The sequence below is a fragment of the Carcharodon carcharias genome, chromosome 2, assembly GCF_017639515.1.
Source record: "Carcharodon carcharias isolate sCarCar2 chromosome 2, sCarCar2.pri, whole genome shotgun sequence".
NCBI classification, from domain to species: Eukaryota; Metazoa; Chordata; class Chondrichthyes; order Lamniformes; family Lamnidae; genus Carcharodon; species Carcharodon carcharias.
The window spans coordinates 92,631,978-92,657,328 of NC_054468.1; the positions used below are offsets into that span (position 1 = coordinate 92,631,978).

Below are 25,351 nucleotides of genomic sequence, written 5' to 3' on the forward strand. Positions count from 1 at the left end.
GGACCAGTAATATTGCCGCTGTGAATGAAATGCCTCTATCGGAATCATGAGTTCTCCCTCAAAGTTAGAGGGGAACGACCAATATTTGCCCCACAGTATATCCTGGTTTCAGGTCACCTAACTCACTCTAGCCGCAGAATAGATCTCGGAACATGGACTTATTATAAATATACCAGCAGGATTTTGCTTAACTTTAAAGCCAACATTTCCTAGGTAGACCAAGTTTGCACAAATTCAAATTCTGGTGTAACTCAGGGGTCAAGCAAGATCCAAACTACATCCTCAGACAAAAAAAAGTCAGTTTGCTGTAAAGTCATTCTAGAGATAAAAACAAAAAACTGCGGATGCTGGAAATCCAAAGCAAAATTACCTGGAAAAACTCAGCAGGTCTGGCAGCAAAAGCGGAGAAGAAAAGAGTTGAAGTTTCGAGTCCTCATGACCCTTCAACAGATTCTGTTGAAGGGTCATGAGGACTCGAAACGTCAACTCTTTTCCTCTCCGCCGATGCTGCCAGACCTGCTGAGTTTTTCCAGGTAATTCTGTTTTTGTAAAGTCATTCTATTTTGGTTCAAGCAACTAAAATCATCCCTTTGGAATTTGCTCAAGCTAATTAAGTAGTTTTTTTGTAGTTAAACCCATTTTAATCACCTACCGTTTGCACAAAATGGAAACTGACCTACCCTTGTACCCCTAGCTCAGGTGATAGGACAGCAAACAGAACTTGTGGTGGTGCTCCTCAGCTCCGCCTGGGACTCTGCAGGTAAATGTGGAATATTGTGGAGTAACTCACGCATTGTAAACAAGCTAAAAGCTATTTTCTCATATGGCGATTTGGATCCACATTCATAAAGACAGGCAAAAGCCAATGCTGGGAGCTGAGCCTCATGCACTTTGGTAGAGGCCAACTCAATGAATGCCAGGTCTGAGTAGGCACTAGGTCCTTCATGGATCACCCAGGGCTCAGTCCAACTGCAAGGGTCCTGCGGAAATGTACTGAGATAAATTCCCAAGTGGAGCCGTGAAGCTGGGCTTGTTGGATGAGAGTAGAGGACCCAATTTGGAGCCTGGAAGCGGAGATTCAACCACTTCAGAGGTGGTGTCAGATGGTTTTCATAGTCAAAACCAAGCTTGGCTGATAGTTCTTCACTCCATGGGACTATGGGAGCTGGAAAGCCAATGACACTCCCATGGCATCCCCGGGGTGGTTCCACCAGTTTTGGGATGAACTGCCCTTCCAGGAAGGCAGCACCACCATCTGCACTGAGTGCCTGTGCCCTAAAATTCAGCAGTGTCCTGGCATTACAATACAGGACATTGTGGCCATTCTCCTCTTCCACTGAAACCACCTGGCACTCCACAGTCTCCAGATTGTCTATAAAGTCCCCAAACTTCCAGACCTTGCCATGGTCATCACTATAGAAAGCGAAGGAATGAGGACTGGTCCTACAGATTCTTCCAAAACACTCTTTTGAGTCAATGTGATAGGCATATGCTGGGATAATAAGCCTCCCAGATTTGAGCTGGATACCATGCCCTGGGCCTAAGGCAAAGGTTGCCCATTCTTCAATGGAGCAGCCAATGGTACAGTCTGTCAGATCAGTGAGGGCGGTCCAGCTCTGGCCCTGGTCAGTGCTGCTCACACAGCAGAGGCGAGTCACATTGTTGCCAGTGATGAGTTGATACGATTCTGTGGTGTGCCCCAGGATGGCGATGAAGAGAAGGAAGAGGGTGTTGGTGGAGCTGTCATACACAGGGCATGGGTTCATGGACCTGTGACCCTTCAGGTGGGCGGAGTGGAGAGTTTCCATACCCTCCCACTGAAAGAGAGAGAGAGTGTGTTAAAGTGAGAAGTGGCTTCAAGCTGGAGACAAACAATACAGGTTTCAGATCACTGTCCATATAAATGTAGCCAGATGGAATTTCACAGGCTGTCCCAGTGTGACTACAGTGGGATGGAGATCAGCAGCAATCCTGGAGAAATGCCAGAAACACATCTTCATTCGATGTTTACATCAATTTTTCACCAATTACAGTGGGAGATTGAGACCCCTGCTTCCAGTGAAATTTCAGCCCTGCTTTTATTTACTAAAACTCTGGAGGTGAAGCGGACAAAGCTAATTATGCATAAATTCAGACACAGCCTTACTTTTCACGTCTTCAAATCTCTAACCATGGAGCTCCTCGCCTTTTAAGCAATCTATGCACCTTTAAAAGCCAAACTGGGTTCTTGATTTACCCCAAATTCTCCCTTCCACCTTGCCCTCTGTGGGCCCATTGTGACAATTTCAAAAATTCTCACATGAAATGCTGAACTATCACCCCTTAACTTCTAACCCACTGTTTTCCCACCTCACCAGCTTGAGTGCCCCTGCCCAAGTTGCTCACCAAACCCACATTCCTTCTCTTCCCCACCCCCAACTCAGGCACTAATCCAAATAATCACTTTTCTCTTTCCCACCCACCAATTCTCATCAAGTTATCTACCTCCAACTGGTCAAAGTCAATTGTTTAAATGTTTAAACTGTAGTCAATTCACAAAATTTTCATTATTTGCTCTTTACATGTTTTAATTGTTGAATTTCCCTACAGTGATCTTACACAAAGTTCAGCTCTCAAGGAAGCTGGTCTGGAGCTCCACAAGTTGACTAGGTCTCCCAGTATTAACCATTACCATTCCACTGCACCTTTAGCATACTGTTGAAATTAAACTGCAAGGTCAGTCTACAGCAATATCTCTGTCAGGAGATAAGGTCATAATTGTATTAATATGTAACGTGGGAACTAGAACAGGCAAGTTGCACCCATCTCCAATTATAAACAACCTATTTATATCAGTGTGCGACAAATCATTTAACAGTTTCTACATAGAACTCACATGCAAATCATCAAAAATAACTGTTTTGCATTGTCTTAACTGGCTCAAATAATTTTGACCTTGGCAATGTGAATATTACAAATGCCTTCAACATCCAATGCTCAGGAGAAAGAAAGAACAAGGCAAAACAAATTGGCAGGATTGGTGCAATATTTACAGCAGTGTGTGATGTTAAATGCATAGCATAAAGGACAATTTGTAAGTTCAATTTTAGATGCAAATTCAATTTGGAATGGATAATATGAAAGCCATGACTGTGATATGGCTGAAAGATAGTCAGAACTGACACCTAAAATCACCAGGTTATCTGGTCTACAAAATGTTGTAGAGGGTAGAATGGCCTTAGTGATTAAGGATGAAATGGCTTCAATGATGAGAGGATATAATTCAAGGTAAGCAGGCAGTGGAAACTTTACAGAGACAGTAGTGGCTGTTGTGTTATAGAGCAGCTCATGGCAGTTCAGAAGTAGATCATCACATAAGGAGATTGGCATGTCAGAAAGGTCCCAAACTTCATGAGTTTGTTCAGGAAAGTTTTCTGCAACACTGAGAACCAATATTTGTCTCATGGCATTAACAATCTAACATGTGAGAACATTTATTAAATAGTGATATTATTGATTTCAACAAGATGTTTGAAAGGGAGAAAGTCATTATTCTAAATTTACAGATTTCAATGCAATGGGACAGTAAAGTTTGCAGATGACAAAAATAGGCGGGAAAGCAAGTGGTAAGGATGACAGTCTACAGAGGGATAGACAGGTTAAGTGAGTGGACAAAAACTTGGTAGATGGAATATAAATGTGGGAGAATGTAAGGTTATGCATTTTGGCAGGAAGAAGAGGAACTGAATATTCTTTACATGGAGAAAGAATGCAGAAAGCTACGGCAGAGAGGGATTTGGGAGTCCTTATGCATGAATCCCCAAAAAAAAATACAAGTTCAGCAGGTAATAGGGAAGGCAAATGGAATGTTGGCCTTTATTTCAGAGGGAATGGGGTATAAAATAGGGAAGTCTTGCTAAAACTATATAAGACACTGGTTAGACCACACCTAGAATACTGTGAACAGTTTTGGTCCCCTTATCTAAGAAAAGATATATTGGCATTCGAGGCAATCTAGAGAAGGTTCACGAGGTTGATCCCAGGTATGGAGGGATTTTACGAGGAGAGGTCGAGAAGGTTGGGCCTGTACTCATTGGAGTTTAGAAAAATGAGAGGTGACCTTAGGGGGCTTGACAGGGTAGATGCTGAGGGGTTGTTTCCCCTTCTGGGAGAATCTAGGACCAGGGGCCATAATCTCAGAGTAAGGGGTCACCCATTTAAGACAGATGAGGAGGAATTTCTTCTCAGAAGGTAGCGAATCTGTGGAATTCTTCACTGCAGAGGGCTGTAGAGGCTGGGTTGTTAAGTATATTCAAGGCTGAGAGAGAATTTTTTTTAATCAGTAAGGGAATCAAGGGTTATAGGGAAAAGGCAGGAAATTGGAGTTGAGGATCAGATCAGCCATGATTTCATTGAATGGCAGAGCAGACACGATGGGCCGAATGTCTTATGGTTAAACTAGCCAAGTCTAAAATTGATAAAATGACAGGTGACCAAGAGGTGTTCCATAAAACATTTGATACGATACAGAATCAGTTTATTCCTCTAAGGGGTAACAACCAGGAAAAATGCCATGGACGACTAAATCAGCAAGAATCTGGGCGGGGGGGGGGGGGGGTGATGGAAAGAAGAGAAAGAGAGGGGGATTTAATCAAAAAATCAAGATATTAAGGGAAGAGAGAGGGTAGGAGACAGAAAAAGATTTTCCAGCTAGTGAATTAGGGGCAGTGTCTACAAACTAGAGCCAGCCACCTCAGGAATAAAAAGAAACATTTCTACACAAGGATGGTAAAAATTCTCTTCCAAAAAAAACACGTGGTGCTAGATCGTGTAAAGTTAAAAATAGGAGACGGGTGACTTTGTTTTATTAACAAGATATAGAGAGATATGAGGTGGTCACCATTGGCATAACAAACTGGAGGGGAATGGCCTATTCTTGTGGCCTGGAAAGGAAGAGATGGATCTACAAATTCAGAGCTAGAAGAGAGAGAGCGCTTTAATAAACAAACATAGCCAGTTTTTGAAATGGGGGAGGGTGGTGGGTGGGAGTTAAGTTAAAAAAAGTTTAGCTCTTCAAAAGGCCGACTGATGGACTGCCCCCAGTGTGGGTGCGGGGACAGCGAGGTCAGTCTGAGTCTGTGCACAGTGGGTCAGGGATTCACAATTCGGCTCAGTACCTCTGGGCTATCTGGTGTAAATCCTGACCCAGTAACTCCTGTTGACTGGGTGAATATCGGGTGAGAACAGGATTATGAGCGAGAGCCTGTCTGGTTCATACACACACACACGCACGCACAGGGGATGGGTGTGAGGCTTGAGGTGAGTGTGAAGGGGAGGCACTGGCCTTACCGAGGTTCAAACTCACCTCCACATGGGTCCTGCAGACCTTTCCTCGGCGAAGCACCAGCAGGTTAGCGTCAGCATCAGCCGCGCTCAGTCTCTCTTCAGCGAAGGCGAGAATGGTCCTGGAGTCGGGCAGGTAGAACAGAGCCGGGATCCGGTAAGTGAACCCGTCCCTATCCTGCTCAAACAATACGGTCTTAGCTGGGAGATAGCGGGAGGTCATCTCACCGAGTCAGCGCCGTCGGTGGGTTGAAAAAGTGGATGATTGGGAGGCAGCTCACCCCCACCTTATATCATTCAACATAAGGGTTGAAATCGGGAAACTATTTTAAGATCCACTCTGCCGATTATTGAACAGTAATACTCCAGCTGAGTGTTACTAGCTGGTCACTGGCTGCCTGTCACGCTCAGTTCATCACTTTTACTGACCCAGCATTTACCAGTCGTGTGTCTGGAACCAGTAGAACAGTCCCCATTGTTAACCCAACAAGGACAAATACGCTGAGTGTTTCTTTTCAATTAAGAAACCAATTGATCCCGTCAATCATCCCATGCAGTCAGGTTCACCAAACGACACTGAAACTCATCAATGTTCACTGCACATTGTAAATTAAGGAAGATGGGGGTCACAGGTCAAATTAAACAGGAGGATGAACTGTTCTTAATTCACACATCAGATATTTACACCGACTGCTAAAAGCTGGTACCAGTTCAGAAAAGGTGCATCTGAAACGGTTGATGAGAAGAAACCAGCTCCCAAAAAAAGAGGCAAGAAATCCTTAAAGAAACCGGCAGCAAAGGGTGGCGGGAAGTGGCAAAGGTCAAGGAAGGAGCGTTACTCCATCTACATCTACAAAGTGATAAAGCAGGTTCACCCCAACACCAGCATCTCCTCCAAGGCCATGAGCATCATGAACTCGTTTGTAAGCGATATATTCGATCACATCGTGGGTGAGGCTTCTTGCCTGGCCCATGACAACAAGCATCAGCTCCCGGGAGGTCCAGACTGCTGTGCGCCTGCTGCTGCATGGGGAACTGGCCAAGCACGCCGTGTCGGAGGGCACAAAGGCGGTGACCAAGTACACCAGCTCTAAGTAAAGCCCCACAATGGACAGAAACAGTGCATTAAAGGTAGCAGAAACAAACACTGAATGGCCTCTTTTCACCAGATCCCATTTAACACTCCTCTTGCCCCAACTCCTCACTGGTGTCCCATTTAACCCCCACTCTTTATTTATTCTTTGATGGGATGTAAGTGCCACTGGCAATGCCAGCATTTGTTGGTCATCCCTATTTGCCCTTGAGCTGAATGACTTGCTTGGCCCTTTCAGAGGGCAGTTAAGAGTTAACTACTGTTTGGGCTTTGAAATGCAACAGTTCTACATTTCCTATCTGGCTTGCCACAGTCATGTGACTGCCATGAGACAAGTTCACTGTAGGCTGTCATCCTAGATCAGTTCAGTAAAGACCTACAATGAGAAGCTCTGTAGTCTTTACACACAAAACATGGTGTCGAGAAGTGGAGAAAGACACACACACACACACACACATACGTGTTCAAATTTGTTAAAAGCTGCTGAAAAGGGGCCAGGAAAACCAACATAAACCAAAGGCTGCAAGTAAAATACTGAATGAGTAAACTTTCCCTTCCCAGCTCCAGTCAAAATGAAAAGTGATATGTGGAAGAACTGGTAGTTCTTCCACTTGCAATGGCAAAACTGTTGAACTTGCAACAGGTTTAATTAACAAGCCAGAGCCCATAAAAGTAGCCACATTCTTAACAGTGCTAGGCAGGGACTGCTACAAATTGTATACCACACTAAATCTATCTGACAAACAAAGGAAACAGATGGCGGAGATTTTGAGTGCCTTGAATGCACATTTTGAACCCTGAATGTACATTACTTATGAACGCTATGTGTTCAATATGAGAGCTGAAGGTGCAAACGAGCCCATTGAACAGCATGTGACTGCAGTAACACAACTTGCAGAATCATGTGAATTCGGGCAGCTAAAAGATGATCTTTATATTTATTCATTTACGGGATATGGGCTTCACTGGCTGGGCTAGCATTTATTCCCCTTGAGAAGGTGGTGGTGAGCTGCCTTCTTGAGCCGCTGCAGTCCATGTGGTGTAGGTACACCCACAGAGTTGTTAGGGAGGGAGTTCCAGGATTTTGACCCAGCGACATTGAAGGAACGGTGATATATTTCCAAGTCAAGATGGTGTGTGGCTTGGAGGGGAACTTCCAGGTGGTGGTGCTCCCATCTATCTGCTGCCCTTGTCCTTCTAGATGGTAATGGTTGTGGGTTTGGAAAGTGCTGTCTAAGGAGCCTTAGTGAATTCCTGCAGTGCATCTTGTAGATGGTACACACTACTGCTACTGTACATTGTTGGTGGAGGAAGTGAGTGTTTGTGGATGGGGTGCCAATCCAGTGGGCTCTTTGTCCTGGATGGTGTCAAGCTTCTTGAGTGTTGTTGGAGCTGTACTCATCCAGTCAAGTGGGGAGTATTCCATCACACTCCTGACTTGTGCCTTGTAGATGGTGGACAAGCTTTAGGGAGTCAAGAGGTGAGTTATTTGTCACAGGATTCCTAGCCTCTGACCTGCTCTTGTAGCCACAGTATTTATATGGCCAGTCCAGTTCAGTTTCTGATCAATGGTAACCCCCAGGATGTTGATAGTGGGGGGTTCAGTGATGGTAAGGCCATTGAACATCAATGGATGATAGTTCGATTCTCTCTTGTTGGAGATGGTCGTTGCCTGACACTTGTGTGGTGTGAATGTTACTTACCACTTGTCATCCCAAGCCTGGATACTCTCCAGGTCTTGCCGCATTTGGACATGGACTGCTTCAGTATCTGAAGAGTTGTGAATAGTGCTGAACATCGTGCGAACATCCCCACTTCTGACCTTATGATGGAAGGAAGGTCATTGATGAAGCATTGATGGTTGGGCCAAGGACACTACCCTGAGGAATACCTGCAGTGATGTCCTGGAGCTGACATGACTGACCTCCAACAGCCACCTTCCTTTGTGCTAGTTATGATTCCAACCAGCGGAGTTTTTCCTCACTGATTCCCATTGACTCCAGTTTTGCTAGGGCTCCTCGATGGCACACTCAGTCAAATGCTGCCTTGATGTCAAGAGCAGTCACTCTCACCTCACCTCCAGAGTTCAGCTCTTTTGTCCATGTTTGAACCAAGGCTGTAATGTGGTCAGGAGCTGAGTGGCCCTGGCGGAACGCAAACTGGGCATCAGTGAGCAGGTTATTGTTAAGCAAGTGCTGCTTGATAGCACTGTTGATGACCCCTTCCATCACTTTACTGATGATCAAGAGTAGACTGATGAGCTGATTAAAGGTCAAATAGTCTTAAGCATGCAAGACACTGCAGTGAGACAAAGTCTACTGAAAGAGGAGAAATTTGCACTTAGGAAAGTGATAGATGTGTGTAGAAATGCAGAGCTTGTAAAACGTCAGTTAGAGCACATGTATGGTAGAGCAGACCAGGAGATCCATTACACTGAGAGACATTCCAGGCCAAAAGCACAGATCAATCGCAGACAAAGGGCAGGATGCAAATACTGAGGAGGACATCACACAAAGGAAAAGTAGGATTGCCCAGTGTAGGGAAAGCAGTGCTTTAACTGCAAGAAGCTGAATCATTCGCACACAGGTGTTTAGTGAGTAAAAAGCATAACAAGCTTATACAGATGGCCACTGAAGGGATATCAGCAGAAGAGCCTGATGAAAAACTATACACGATCCAACAGGTTGGTTCCATCAAGTCTACAGGTGATAAATAGTTTGTGACTGTTACCTTCCTTCTGATGTCACCATTGTTTCAAGTGAACAAGAAGTGTCAGATAGACTCTGGTGCGTCATGCAACATAACGCCCTTCACAGACCCGTGCGAAGTAGCTCAAAATGGTGATCCATCTTAGATCAGTTGAATAAAGAACCTACGATGACAAAGCATTGAGAAGCTCTGCAGACTTTAAACAGGAAACAACTAAGTTGCTGTTGATTTGGAATCACATGTAGGCCAGGCCAGGTAAGGACATTAGTGAACCAGATGGGTTTTTATACTGTTAGTTGTCATGGTCACCATTACTGACACTAGCTTTATATTCCAGATTTTATTAATTGAATTTAAATTCCACCAGCATTAACCTGGGACTCTGGATTACCATTCTGCTGCCATTTCTTCACCAGTGTCCCATTTAAACCTCACTCTTGATACTTGCATATTGAAATGGTCTCCCACCTGAAACAGCTGCCCAGGGCCTAACCTAAACTGGCAGCACCCAGAGAACAGTATAAATGGGGCAGTAAGTAACCAAACCTCATGTTCAGTCCACTATCACCCCACTCCCGCTATCCAGGGACATATTAAATTGGTCTCCATGTCTCTATACATGCTGGAATCACCCTTCTAACACTGTTGATCCCATGCTAAATCATTTGTATAAAGTGAACCAATTATTGTATTCCTTATAAGACCTGATATTTTACTCTGTAATGTGATAGAAATGCAGGCCATTTTGCAAAGGATTCACTGCAACAATATATTTATTTATAAAGTAGGTTGATATTTCCTTTGAATGATACTGATCTTGCACATTTGGAAAGGGTCTCAAAATTGGTTCCTGCTCTCTCTTTGAGGATTAATGGGCACTTTATGCTCAACACAAGTCCGAACATACAGTTAGATTCCACCTCCAGAGCCTCGGTTGTAACTATTTCCAGCTGCTGTAACTGTTCCTTTTCGCTTGTAAAGAAATCATGTTCAAATCCCCCCATGGGCTCATTCTTTCCTACATCCATAACCAAACCCCCCCGCCCCCCCCCCCCACCCCGCCAAGTCCTACAACCTTACGAGAACTCTACATTCCTCCAATTCCAGCCTGTTATTTATCCCACAATTTCTTCACCCTGCGCACTTTCAGCTGTCTAGGCCCTAAACTTTGAAATTCTTTTCCTAGACTTCTAACCCTCTCTATTCCCCCCTCTCCTTCTTTAAGATAATCCTTAAAAACTAGCTCTTTGACCAAGCTTATGGTCACATTTCCTCATGTCCCCTTCTTTGACTCACTGTCAACGTTTGTCTGATTGTACTAGTGTGCGATGCCTTGGAATCTTTAACAACATTAACGACACGGCATCAAAAAGGCAAGTTTAAAAGGATTTTGAATTGCCATATTGTGGACCTGGGAGGAGCATCCTAATGGTGAACCCATTTGCTGTGGTTCTGTCACCTGCCTCATTGGGCAACTGCCTCAGCACCAGGATCACGATTCAGATGCAATCCAATTTCTAGGCCATGAATTTGACTTAATTCTCAATGAAGACACTCCATAATTTATAATTCGGACAGATTTTAATGTAAATCAGATTTAGCAACGAAACAGACTGTACAGTAAAAGTGCTTTAAGCAAAGTTCAATAAACCAAAAGGACATCAACTTATATAGCACCTTTGATATAGGAACATTTTTTAATTTGCTTCATAGCAGCAATTATCAAACAAACTGATGCTGAGTCACATACGGAATGTTTTTAAATTAATTCATGAGATGTGGGCTTCACTGGCTAGACCAGCATTTATTGCCCATCCCTAAATGCCCTTGGTGTTCTGCCTCCTTGAGCCACTACAGTCCAGCAGAGGTGGTGGCATAGTGGTATTGTCACTGGACTAGTAATCCAGAGACCCAGGATAATGCTCTGACGACTGGGGCTTGAATCCCACCATGGCAGCTGGTGGAATTTAAATTCAATTAATAAAATCCGGAATATAAAGCTATTCTCAGTAATGGCGACCATGACACTATCATTGATGGTTGTAATAAACCCATCTGGTTCACTAATGTCCCTTTCGGGAAGGAAATCTGCCACCCTTACCCGTTCTGGCCTATGTGCCACTCCAGACTGCCCACTGGAATGGCCTAAGAAGCCACTCAGTTCAAGGGCAATTAGGGGTGGGCAACAAATGCTGGCCTTGCCAGCGACCCTCACATATCCTGAAAGAATAAAGAAAAGGCAGCTGAAGGCACAGTCATCAATGGTGCAGCAATTAAGATGGGAGCAAGAGGTCAGAATTGGAAAGGTACAGATATCTCAGAAGTTTGTAGAGCTAAACTTGAAGAAGTTACAGAGAAAGGGAGGGATTCGAAACAAGGACGGGAGTTTTAAATTTGAGGTGTTGGTAGACTGGTATCCATGAAGGTCGGCAAGCACAGCAGTGAGAGTGAATGGGACTTGGTGGGAGCTAGGATATGAACAGCAGAGATTTGGACGAGATTAAGTTTACAGATGATGCAAGGTCAGCCAGGAGACATTAGAATAGTTTGGAAGTATCACAGGTGTGGTTGAGGTTTCAGCAGCAGATGAGCTGAGATAGGGACAGAGAGGAGCAATGTTACAGAGGCGGAAATGGACAGTCTTGGTGATGGAATGGAGTCGAAGCTCTGCTCCAGGTCTAATAGGATAAATGATACATTAGCAACCAGGTTGGCTAACTGTAGCTAATTCTACTCTATCGTGTTTGCCATCTCAAGTTTGTGATCACCAAAGTTATTCAAAATTCTCCTTTTACAGCCTCAAATCCACACATACGCATCAAATGATTATAACAAACAGGAAGAATTAAACACAAGTACAACCATTAAGTACACATGCACAGAATTATAGAAATCTGGAACTTTCTACTGCAAAAGAAACATTGAAAGGAGTTGGAAACATTGGGTAACTCTTTAAAAGAGTCAGCACAAGCACAATGGGTTGAATGGTCTCTTTGCTATGTTGTAAGATTCTATGAACCTGGGTGCCAGAGATGAAAGCACAGAGCAATAAGCCACTGCATTATTTGAGTAAGTGCCAACAGCTACAAGGGCCAGCTTGACGTTTATTGGGCATTTGCCTCAGAATCAGAAGGTTGGGGCTTGAGAACATTATACATGCTGACCCTTCAGTGGAGTACTAAGAGAAGGCAACATTGTTGGAAGTACTGTCTTTCAGATGGTGCACTAACCAGAAGCCGCATCAGAAACAGAGGATCCCATAACAGTTTTCAAAGAATCACCTGCTACATTTGCATACAACAATTACATTTGCAAGATAATTCATTGGCTGTGAAGAGCTTCAAGACCAACAGACCTACCTACATATCTACATCTTCCTCCTTCCTATCTCCTTCTGGGTGATTCAACTCTGAAGTGCTGAACAAGTTACTCTAGTGAGCGTGGACTTCATTTCAACAAAGAGCAGGTGAGCATGGATTTTATTTAAAATTAAAAAGAGCACGGAGAGCAGCTGATTGGTGAGTTCGATTGGTAAGTATTTCTAATCCTTTGATTAAAATTAAGGCCTATAGTTAGTGTTTAGTTCTCTAATTTTTATTTTCTCTTTCTTAAAAATAGTCTATTAAGTATAAGATCGATACTGGTGTAAATAATTAAATTCAATAAAATGTAAAGAGCAGGGATATTAGAGTAATTAATAAATTTAAATTAAATAAGATAACGATGGGTGATGTGTTGCTGCAGCATGTGGGAGCTGCTGGACACCAAGGTGATCTGGAGCAAACTCATCTGTATTAAGTGTTTGCAATTTGAGGAACTTCAGATCCAGGTTAAGGAGCTGAGTCCGAGCTGCAGATACTGTGCCACATCAGGGAGGGGGAAAGTTACCTGGACACTGCTCCAGGAGGTAGTCACACCCCACAGGTTAGATAATTCAAATTTGGTCTGTGATCAGGGGCAGGAGGGTGTGACTGCAGGTGAGGCAGTTATGGGGGCCCACGGGGTAGCATTCAAGGAGCCTCAACCCCTGCAACTGCCCAACAGTTACAAGGTTCTTACAAGTTGTGTGGACGAGAGCAGGTAATGCGGGGAGGATGAGTGAACTGACCACGGCACCGTGGTACAGGGAGTCATTCAAGTGGGAGGAGGAAATAGGAATGTAGTAGTAGTAGAGGACAGTATAATTAGAGGAGAGATACTGTTCTCTGCAGCCACGAGCGTGAGTCCTGAAGGCTGTGTTGCCTGTCCGGTGCCAGGGTTAAGGACATCTCCTCAGGGCTGGAGAGGAACTTGGAGTGGGAGGGGAGGGATCCAGTTGTTGTCATCCGCATTGGTACCAACAACATTGATAGGACTAGAAAGGAGGTTCTGCTGAAAGAATTTGAACAGTTAGGAGCTAAATTAAAAAGTAGGAAAAGTAATCTCAGGATTACTACCTGAGCCATGGGCAAACTGGCATAGGGTAAATAAAGTCAAGGAGTTAAATGTGTGGCTCAAAGATTGGTGTGGGAGGAATGGGTTTCAGTTCATGGGGCACTGGCACCAATATTGGGGTAGAAGGGAGCTGTTCTGGTTGAATGGGCTTCACTTGAACCATGCTGGGGTTATGTCCTGGCGAATCAAATAACAGGGGCTGTAGAGAGGGCTTCAAACTAAATAGAGGAGGGGGGAGGGTTCTAGAGAGAGGATAAGTAGGCTAACAAAGCAAAAGGATTTGGTGGCATTGTAGTGCAGCTACTTAGGTAATGATACCCAGAGTGTGACAGGAAGGGATAGAGTATACAAACATTTAAAAAAAAACAGCAGCAAATAGGGTCAAAGGGGGAAAAAAATGGTAAAAAAGGGAAAATTAATGGCTCTTTACTTAAATGCACATAGTATTCAGAATAAAATAAATGAATTAACGGCACAAATAGAAATTAATGGGTATGATCTAATAGCCATTACAAAGACATGGTTACAAAGAGATCAAAGCTGGGAACTAAATATTGAGGGGTATGTGACTTTTCGAAAGGACAGGCAGGAAGGAAAGGGTGGTGGGGTAGCTTTGTTAGTACGAGATGGAATAAGTACGATAGCAAAAAATGATCTTAGATCGGAAGATGTGGAATCCATATGGGTGGAGGTAAGAAATAACAAGGGGAAGAAGACACTGGTGGGGGTAGTTTATAGGCCCCCTAACAGTAGCTATGCTGTCGGACAAAAAATAAATCAGGAAATAATGAGGGCATGTAAAAAAGGCAGTACGTTAATTATGGGTGACTTTAATCTCCCTATATATTGGGAAAATCAAATTGGCAGAGGTAGCCATGAGCAAGAATTCATGGAGTATATTCAAGACAGTTTCCTAGAACAATATGTTGTGGATCCAACCAGGGATCAGGTTATTTGGACCTGGTAATGTGTAATGAGGCAGGTTTAATAAATAATCTCAGAGTAAAAGATCCCCTAGGAATCAGTGACCATAACATTCAAGCATTCAGTTTGAGAGTGAGAAACTTAGTTCGGAAACATTTGTACTAAACTTAAGCGTAATTACAAAGGAATGAGGGTAGAGTTGGCTGGAGTGGACTGGGAAAGGAGTTTAGCAGAAAAGACGGTTGATAAACAATGGCAGACGTTTAAGAAAATAGTTCATGACTCACAACAAAGATATATCCCAGTGAGGAAGAAGGATTCTCGGAAGGGGAATAAACCAATCATGGTTAACCAAGGAAATTAAGGATATTATCAAAGTGAAAAAAAAAACATACACTGTGGCAAAGATTAGTGGTAAGCCAGAGGATCGGGAAAGTTTTAAAAACCAACAGAGGATGACAAAAAAAAACAAAGGGAGAAAATCAACTTTGAGGGTAAACTAGCAAGTGATATGAAAACGGACAGTAAGAGCTTCTTTAAATATATAAAAAGAGAGAAGCCAAAGTCAATATAGGCCCCTTAGAGAATGAGGCTGGGGAAATAATGGGGAATCAGGAAATGGCAGAGGAGATGAATAAACACTTTGCATCAGTCTTCACGGTAGAAGACACTAATAGCATTCCAAGAATACTAAATAATCAAGGGGCAAAAGTGGGGGGAGGAACTAAATACAATAACTATCACCAGAAAAAAAGTACTAGGGAAGCTAATGGGGCTAAAGGCCGATAAGTCCCCTGGACCTGATGGGTTGCATCCTAGGATATTAAAGAAAAGAGCTGCAGAGATAATGGATGCACTGGTAGTGATCTTCCAATAATCCTTAGATTCTGGAAAAGTCCCAGAGGATTGGAAAACTGCCAATGTAACACCCTTATTCTTAAGGGTGTTAAGGGAAGAAAAGGGAGGAAGATAAAAAACAGGTAACTATAGGCCAGTTAGCTTAACATCCGTCATTGGGAAAATGCTGGAGTGTATTATAAAGGATATAATAGCAGAGCATTTAGAAACGCACAATCTAATCAAGCAGAGTCAGCATGGCTTCATGAAGGGGAAATCATGCCTGACAAATTTATTAGAATTCTTCGGGGAGGTAACAAGCAGGATAGATAAAGGGGAACTAGTAGATGTAATATATTTGGATTTCCAAAAGGCGTTCGATAAGGTACCACACATAAGGCTACTTAATAAGATGGTGGTTAATAAGATGCCCATGGTGTTGGGAGTAGTATATTAGCATGGAGGGAGGACTGGCTAACTAATAGAGAGTTGGGATAGGGAGGGTATTTTCAGAATGGCAACTTGTATCTAGTGGAGTGTCACAGGCATCAGTGCTGGGGCCACAATTATTTACAATATTTATTAATGACTTGAATGAGGGAAATGAATGTACCATCGCCAAGTTTGCGGATGACACAAAAATAGGTGGGATGACAAGTGGTAAGGATGACAGAGTCTACAGAGGGATATAGACAGGTTAAGTGAGTGGGCAAAAATGTGGCAGATGGAGAATGTGGCAAAGTGTGAGGTTATGCACTTTGGCTGGAAGAATAGAGGAGCTGAATATTATTTAAATAGAGAAAGACTGCAGAAAGCTGCAGCACCGAGGGATTTGGGAGTCCTTTTGCATGAATCCCAAAAAGCTAACACACAAGTTCAGCAGGTAATAGGGAAGGCAAATGGAATGTTGGCCTTTATTTCAAAGGGAATGGAGTATAAAAATAGGGAAGTCCTGCTAAAACTATACAAGGCACCAGTTAGACCACACACAGAATACTGTGAACAGTTTTGGTCCCCTTATCTCAGGAAAGACTGCATTGGAGGCAGTCCAGAGAGGATTCACTAGGTTGATCCCAGGTATGGAGGGATTTTCTTATGAGGAGAAGTTGAGTCAGTTGGACCTGTACTCATTGGAACTTAGAAGAATGAGAGGTGACCTTATTGAAATATATAAGATTCTTAGGGGGCTTGACAGGGTAGATGCTTAGAGGTTGTTTCCGCTTGTGGGAGAGTTTAGGCATTATCTCAGAGTAAGGGGCTGCCCATTTAAAACAGAGATGAGGAGGAATTTCTTCTCTCTGAGGGTAGTCAATCTATGGAATTCTTTACCGCAGAGGTCTGTAGAGGCTGGGTTGTTAAGTATATTCAAGGCTGAGATAGACTGATTTTTAATCAGTGAGGGAATCAAGGGTTATGGGGAAAAGGCAGGAAAGTGGAGTTGAGGATTATCAGATCAGTCACGATATCATTGAATGGTTCAGTAGACTCAATGGGCCAAATTGCCTACTTCTGCTCCTATGTCTTATGGTCTCTATTTTATCAAACAGCTACGAGAATACAGCCCAAGGTTACAGCAGTTGAAGAAGACAGTTCATCACTCCTCCTCATGTCAGAAGGGTTCAGAGATATGTTGGCACATTGCAGAAATGCTGCTCGCCAAAAGATTTGATGAAGCATAGTGAATAGTCTGTAGTCATCAACAGTTGTAATTGTGATAGTCAGTATTGGTATTGCAATATCTGGGCTTTATTGGTCTGTGAATGTCTAAGTTTTGGATTAACCAATTAATGTAATGTAGCTGAGAGAAGGGATTCACGAGGTTTTGGATCAACTAGGAACTCTGATAGGTTCCAAATATTTGCCACTGTTAAGTTAATAATTGGGTTTCGTATTTATGACTGATGAAAACAGAAAATGCAAGAAATATTCAGCAGGTCAAGCAGCATCTGAGGAGAGAGAAACAGAGTTAATGTTTCAGGTGTGAACATTACAAACCTGAAACATGAACCTTGTCTTTCTCTCTCCACAGATGCTGCCTGACCTGCTGAGTATTTCCAGCATCTTTTATCATTATTTCAGATTTCCAGCATCGCAGTATTCTGCTTTTCCCCTACTGCTTGTTTTTGGGCTTCCAATTAGGTATCTTGATATCCTGTTTGATTTGGCACATTGAGGAAAGCAGAAACTATGCGCAGTTCTAGAATCAGGTTTAGGAATATGAAAGGGTTGTAAAAGGCTGGGGGGGTGAGAGGCTGTATTAAATTGCTAGAGTTTGGCAGGCCTGTCAATCGTACTTGTGCAACAGCATCATCCAACATTAGCATAAGACAAACCTGCAGCATTCGGCCAGCCGACACATCACCATTTCCCTGCTAACATCTACCAAAAATACAACCCAACAATCCATTTATTATCTGTATGCTGCATAGAAGAATCTCCAGACTGCTGATTATCATGAGGATGGAGAAGAGAATGATGTTCCACAGCACGATGTTGTTGGGCTTTTCACAAATTGCCCAGCGTGAATGATCATACAGGTAACTTTCAAAACTGCAGGCAAAATATACAAAGCACAGTAAACTGTTAAGTCCGTAGTTACACGAGAGATCTGAAAACCATTAATACATAATCAAAGACATGAGAAATTAGAACACCATGTAGCCATCTCCAGGAGTGTAGTGCCAAATTTTGAGGTGCTGGAGCTCTAAGAAAACGTATTGGCCATGTCATTTCTAAATTTACTATTACATTGTTTTCCTATGTATTAATCATTTGAGTTCCCGAATGTCAGTAAAACTATGCTTTTTAAGTGCCAGTAGACATTTTCTTTCTAACCATATATTTTGAAACATAGCTAGACTTTCATTATGCAACAGAGTAATTATTTAATTCAAGCCTATTAAAAACCATGAATTGCAGAAAACTTTATTTACTTCTGACGGGGAGATGGTATATAGAGGGGCCACTGCTTTTCTCGATTTATATTTATAACCCAGCCCTGGGTGTACAGGGCACAATTTCAGAATTTAAAGATGATACAAGACTTGGAAGTGTTGTGAACTGTGAGGAGGATATGGACAGGCTGGTGGAATGTGCAGACAGGTGGCAGATGAAATTTAACGTAGGGAAGTGTGAGATGGTACATTTAGGTCAGAAGAGCAAGGACAGGTGACAGAAGATAAAGGGTAAAATTCTAAAGGAAATGCAGAAACAGAAGGACCTGGGTGTAGATGTGCATAAATCATTGAAGGTGGCAGGGCAGGTTGAGAAAGCAGTTAATAAATTATACCAAATCCTGGGTTTTATAATTGGGTCACAAAGTATAAAAGCAAGTAAATTATCAACCTTCATAAAATTCTGGTTCAGCCTCAACGGGAAGGATGTAAATGTTTTAAAACGGTGCAGAAAAGATTTACAAGAATGGTTCCGAGGATGAGAGACTTCAGTTATGTGGATAGAATGACAAAGCTGGGGCTGTTCTCCTTGGAGAAGAAAAGGCTGAGAATTTGTTAGACGTGCTCAAAATCATGAGGGGTCTGGATATCGTAAATGTGAAGAAACTGTTCCCATCAGCAGAAGGTCGAAAACCCTAAGGTGATTAACAAAAGAACCAAAGGCGACATGAGGAAAAGCTTCTTAATGCAACAAGCAGTTTGGATCTGGAATGCACTGCTTGAGCCTGTGGTAGAGACAGTCAGTTGCAGTTTTCAAAAGGGAACTGGACAATTATCGGAAGAGAAAAGATTTTACAAGGCTCCAGGAAAAGGTCGAGAGAGTAGGACTAGCTGAGTTGCTGTTGCAGAGAACTGACACAGAGACAATGTGCTGAATGGCCTGCTGTGCTGTAACCATTCTTTGACTCTAGTATAGATACATTCAAGGAAGTTGATAAACACATGAAGAAAGAAGCTGATGGTTACCCTGATAGTGTGATCAAGAAGGGTGGGAGGAGGCTTGCGTGGAACATAAGCACCAACATAGACTGGAAAGTAGCAAGAATAACCCCCCCCCCCACCTTCAAGAAAGGAGGGAGGCAGAGAACAGGAAACTTTAGGCCAATTAGCTTGACACCTGTTGTGGGGAAGGCGTTTCAATCATTAAGGAGGTTATTAAAGATCAAGGTAATCAGGAAGAGTCAGCATGGTTTTATGAAAGGGAAATCATGTTTAACCCATTTATTGGAGTTCTTTGAAGGAGTAACATGCGCTTTGGATAGAGGGGAGCCTGTAGATGTGCTGTACTTGAATTTCCAGAAAGCAGTTGATAAGGTGCCACATCAAAAGTTATTGCAGAAAATAAAAGCTCATGGTGTAGGGGGTAACATATCAGCCTGGATAGAAGATTCGCTGGCTGGCAGAAAACAAAGTATGCACAAATGGGTCTTTGTCTGAATGGCAGGATATAATGAGTGAAGTCCCACAGGGGTCTATGCTGGGGCCTCAACTTTTTACAATTTATATCAATGACTTAAATGAGGGAAGTGAAGGCATGGTAGCTCAATTTGCAGATGACATAAGGATAAGTAGGAAAGTTGTGAAGAAGGCATAAGGAGTTTGCAGATGGATAGAGAGATGTTGAGTGAGTGGGCAAAAATCTGGCAGATGGAGTATAATGTGGGAAAATGTGAAATTGTTCACTTTGGCAGGAAGAATAAAAAAGCAGAATATTACTTAAATGGAGAACATCTGCAGAATTCCAAGGCAGAGACGAATCTAAGTGTTGCCATACATGAGTCACAAAACGTTAGTATGCAGGTACAGCATGTAATTAAGGCGGCTAATGGAATGTTATCCTTTTTATTACAAGAGGAATTGAACATAAAAGTGTGGATGTTATGCTTCAGTTATACAGGACATTGGTGAGACCACATCTCGAATGCTGTGCAGTTTTGGTCTCCTTATTTAAGGAAGGATGTAAATGCATTGGAGACAGTTCAGAGGAGGTTTACTAGATTGATACCTGGAATGAACAGGTTGTCTTATGAGGATAGGTTGGCAGGCTTCCACTGGAGCTTAGAAGAGTGTGGCACTACCACAGATTTTGAACAGGTCTAGCAAATCAAGACTGGGTATCCATGAGGCATGTCAACCTGGTGAAGCTATAACACAGGACTACTTGCATGCCAAACAGCATAAGCAGCAAGTGATAGACAGAGCTAAACAATCCCACAACCAACGGATCAAATCTAAGCTCTACAGTCCTGCCACATCCAGTTGTGAATGGTGGTGGACAATTAAACAACTCACTGGAGGAGGAAGTTCCACAAATATCCCCATCCTCAATGATGGAGGAGCCCAGCACATCAGTGCAAAAGATAAGACTGAAACATTTGCTGCAACCTTCAGCCTGAAGTGCTGAGTGGATGATCCATCTCGGCCTCCTCCGGAGGTCTCCAGCATCACAGATGCCAGTCTTCAGCCAATTCGATTCACTCCACGTGATATCAAGAAAAGGCTGAAGGCACAGGATACTGCAAAGGCTATGGGCCCGGAAAATATTCCGGCAATAGTACCGAAAACTTGTGCTCCAGAACTTGCCGCACCCCTAGCCAAGCTGTTCCAGTACAGCTACAACACTGGCATCTTCCCGGCAATGTTGAAAATTGCCCATGTATGTCCTATACACAAAGCAGGACAAATCCAACCCAGCCAATTACCGTCCCATCAGTCTACACTCGATCATCAGTAAAGTAATGGAAGGGGTCATCAACAGTGCTATCAAGTGGCACTTGCTTAGCAATAACCTGCTCACTGATGCCCAGTTTGGGTTCCACCAGGGCTGCTCAGCTCCTGACTTCATTACAGCCTTGGCTCAAACATGGGCAAAGAGCTGAACTCTCGAGGTGAGATGAGAGTGACTGCCCTTGACATTAAGGCCGCATTTGACAGAGTGTGGCATCAAGGAGCCCTCGCAAAACTGGAGTCAATGGGAATCAGGGGGAAAACTCATCGCTGGTTGGAGTCATACCTAGCACAAAGGAAGATGGTTATGGTTGTTGGAGGTCAGTCATCTCAGCTCCAGAACATCACTGCAGGAGTTCCTCAGGGTAGTGTCCTCAGCTCAACCATCTTCAGCTGCTTCATCAATCACCTTCCTTCCATCATAAAGTCAGAAGTGGGAATGTTCGCTGATGATTGCATGATGTTCAGCACTATTTGCAACTCCTCAGATACATCTGTCTATGCCCAAATGCAGCAAGACCTGGAGAGTATCCAGGCTTAGGCTGACAAGTGGCAAGTAACATTCGTGCCACACAAGTGTAAGGCAATGACCATCTCCAACAAGAGAGAATCCAACCATCACCCCTTGATGTTCAATGGCATTACCATCACTCAATCTCCCACTTTCAACATCCTGGGGGGGTTACCATTGAACAGAAACTGAACTGGACTAGCCATATAAAAACTGTGGCTACAAGCGCAGGTCAGAGGCTAGGAATCCCTAAAGCCTGTCAACCATCTACAAGGCACAAGTCAGGAGTGTGATGGAACATTCCCCACTTGCCTGGATGAGTGCAGCTCCCACAACACAAGAAATTTGACACCATACAGGACAAAACAACCCTCTTGATTGGCACAAACATTCGCTCCCTCCACCACCGATGCACAATAGCAGCAGTGTGTACCATCTACGAGATGCACTGCAGGAATTCACCAAGGCTCCTTCGACAGCCCCTTCCAAACCACGACCACTACTATTTAGAAGGACAAGGGTAGCAGATAGATGGGAACATCATCACCTGGAAATGCCCCTCCAAGTCACTCACCTCCCTAACAGCACTATGGGTGTACCTACACCATATGGACTGCAGCAGTTCAAGAAGGAAGCTCACCACCAGCTTCTTAAGGGCAACTAGAGATGGGCAAAAAATGATGGCCCAGTCAGCGAAGCCCACATCCTGCGAATGAATTTTTTTTAAATCCTGAATGGTCTCAACAAGGTGGACGTGGAAAGGATATTTCTTCTTGTGGGTGAGTCCAGAACTAGTAGGGAATGTTTTAAAATTAGGGGTTGCCCTTATAGGACAGATATGAGGAAAGATTTTTTCCTGAGAGTTGTGCAACTTTGGAATGTCTCAGAAGATGGTGGAGGTGGGGTCATTCAATATTTTTAAGGCAGAGGTAGATAACCTTTGATTCCGTTGCCTAACAAGAATTTATCAGGAATTGATGGGAATTTGGAATTCAAAACATGATCTTATTGAATGGCAGAGTAGGCTCGAGGGGCCGAGTGACCTACTTCTCCTATTTTGTATGTTTGTAGGTAGGCCAAATGGCCTGTTTGTGCTGTAAATTCCATGTAAAGCTCCCAGTAAGGATTACAAACATTATGAAGCAGCTCTGAAGAAAAGTCATATGGATTTGAAACGTTAACTCTGTTTCTTTCTCCACAGGTGCAGCCAGGTCAGACCTGCTGAGATTTTCCAGCAGTTCCTGTTTTTTATTTCAGATTTCCAGCATCCACAGTGTTTGGCTTTTATAATACAACCACTGTACTGCATTTCACGTCCTCAGGCCATCACAACCGAGGAATTAACGTTCACCAGGCAAACGCAGCAGGGTGTTTGGGGACGCTGATGCTGCTTTCGATCCTGGGAACCTTGAGCTTCAAACACCCTGAAATGCCTGTTTATGAGAAAGCTATGTGCAGGAAGTTGTAAGGTCCATGTTATTTTAGTCAGGGAGCTATACAGGAGGGTTACTGCTGTTGCTGCTGCATGTTGATTCAGAGACATTCAGGTGAAGCCCTGGATCCTGGGTGTGGCCTTGCCTCCACCACCTCCTAACCTCGCCAGGCCACACCGCAAGCTCTGGACATTCCAGCCAACTCTTACCATCCAGCCTAAACTCAAACTCCAGGAACACATGGCCAAACTTGCACAGTAATGCAGGTAGAAATCACCCAACATGGTCCCCACGCCGTCCACTTCTGCATCACAAGTCTCACGTGGTTGTGAGAGGATTTTGTTCAAGTTCTGATTGTTGTCTTCAGTGAGCCAAATACCCCTGCATGTGTTACTCCCAGAAACAAATAGCTTCAATATTGGGGGCAGTGAGGATTAAAATCCAGTCAGACAATTAATGGAGTGGATTCCACTGAGATCAGTGGCAAGAAAAATCAAGTGGGGGCGTACAGATGTTGGAGTGGCGCTCCGGGAGCTCTACACCCCTGACCAGCTCTGCTCTGATTGTTATACTGAGCTCTGATCAATTGATGTAGCTAATTAACCTGAAACGAGATTATATAAATACTTCTGGAATTCATTTACAGTGAAAGAACATCTATCTTTTGATGGAACGGTGCTATAAGTCACTTATTGAAGACAGCCTCTTTCATAGATAACAAACCCAGAATCCTTCACATTACCTGGCATTTGTGTTCCTGCTGAGGAATGGATAGCCCCACTGCTGGACCTGGGGCTTGTTGAATAAGGTGGTATTAAACAAGCAAAGGGGCCCGTTTACGATTCCAAGAGCAGATGCACCAAAGCAGGTACTTGAGCCAATGATAGCTAGTTTGGACCAAATGATAGACACAAACATCTGCAGACAGGAAGAAAAACAGTTACTTGACCTATGATATGCCTTCCATTCCCTTACAGTTTTTCTCGAAGCCTATTTTAATTACCTTTTAGCTCCCGTGCCTCCAAATCTGTTTGATGCCTCAACAAAACCGGACTGGTTTGCCTCTAGACTTGGACAATTGAAGCAGCAAAGAATACAATTGTCAGTGATCTGGCTTCCAATCCCAGTCTGAGCCGGGTTGGCTGCTGTCAGCCATGATGATGGCGGAATTGTGTGTGAGAATGAGCGAGCGTGTCCTTCTGTGTGCGAGTGTGTGTCTCCAATGAAATAATGACTCCGCAATCAAAAAGCCTGTTCACACTTTTTCAGCAGTGATTTTTTTTTGGAGGGTGCAGATGGTTTGGATCTGAACTCTAGGAAGTAGTAAACACTGTCAATAGATGAACCCAAGGAGGGGGAAAAGTGACAGAAACGGGGTGAAAACAACTGGTCTCAATTCCTGGAGCAAAATGGTTGTCCGTGTAATCATTACAATGAGTCGCACACACCCTCAGTGTGATCATTGCAGAGTCCCACAAAGCCCATTTGTACTTAAGGAGAGAACTTATGTTGCTTTCCACATGTGACAAAGAGTTTGAAAGATTTGTCACTCAGAATGGAATCATTTAGACACTGATATGTGTGTGGGCTGTCACATTGAGGCTTACCTTAACCCTTGGACTAGTGCAGAAACAGCAGCAACCATCAGCAGCAGCAGCTTTAATGGAAAGTGAAGCCAGAATAACCTGGGAAGAACAAAGTCAAAGATCTACAATCTCAGTCCACCAGCATTGGGGAATCAGCACAAACATTTTGTCTATACAGAATAATTATTATTACAAACCGTCTCTATTCTCATACAGTTGAGAAAGAGATCCAGTTTTTTGTTTTTAAACTCACAATTGTACGTTTCCATTTGAGGCTTATACGTTGGCTGTACTGTATAGTTTTGCCGAAAGGGACTATGAATTAAACTTCAGGACAATGTATATCCATCAAATGAAGTAGACCTCTACAATTACTCTGGGGCTCTTTCACCCATGTGTAGTTTTAGTGCAAACTCGAGGTGTTTGTCTTTCTATAATCAGTGCTGTCCACTAAAAATGGCTAACTAATCACAAGTGGTGCTATGGTGACACTCATTAGCAACATGCACTAACTTTAGTTCATATTTAGTTCATATACCCTGTGATTGTGAATAATGGAACCACACGCCCACCCACTGTCTATTACTCAACTATTTATTTACTAATAATGTATTTTTACCATTTGAGCTCCCAGTTCATTATGTATGGCCAATGCATTGAACACCGTTCTGCACTGTAAAAGCAAAATACTGCGGGTGCTGGAAATCTGAAACAAAAACACAAAATGCTGGAGAAAAACTCAGCAGGTCTGGCAGCATCTGTGGAGAGAGAAACAGTTAACGTTTCGAGTCCGTATGACCCTTCTTTAGAGCTGTTCTGTA

At 43.3% G+C, this 25,351-nt stretch overlaps 1 protein-coding gene across 1 annotated transcript; it reads right to left on the reverse strand.

Moving 5' to 3' along the window:
* Window positions 1–695: 695 nt before the first annotated feature.
* Window positions 696–5,545, reverse strand: neu4 (sialidase 4). The gene is made up of 2 exons (XM_041205821.1): window positions 5,345–5,545; window positions 696–1,817 (listed from the first exon to the last, which is right to left on the reverse strand). Exons 1-2 carry the CDS (start codon window positions 5,543–5,545, stop codon window positions 696–698), a joined length of 1,323 nt encoding a protein of 440 aa, XP_041061755.1.
* Window positions 5,546–25,351: the final 19,806 nt, after the last annotated feature.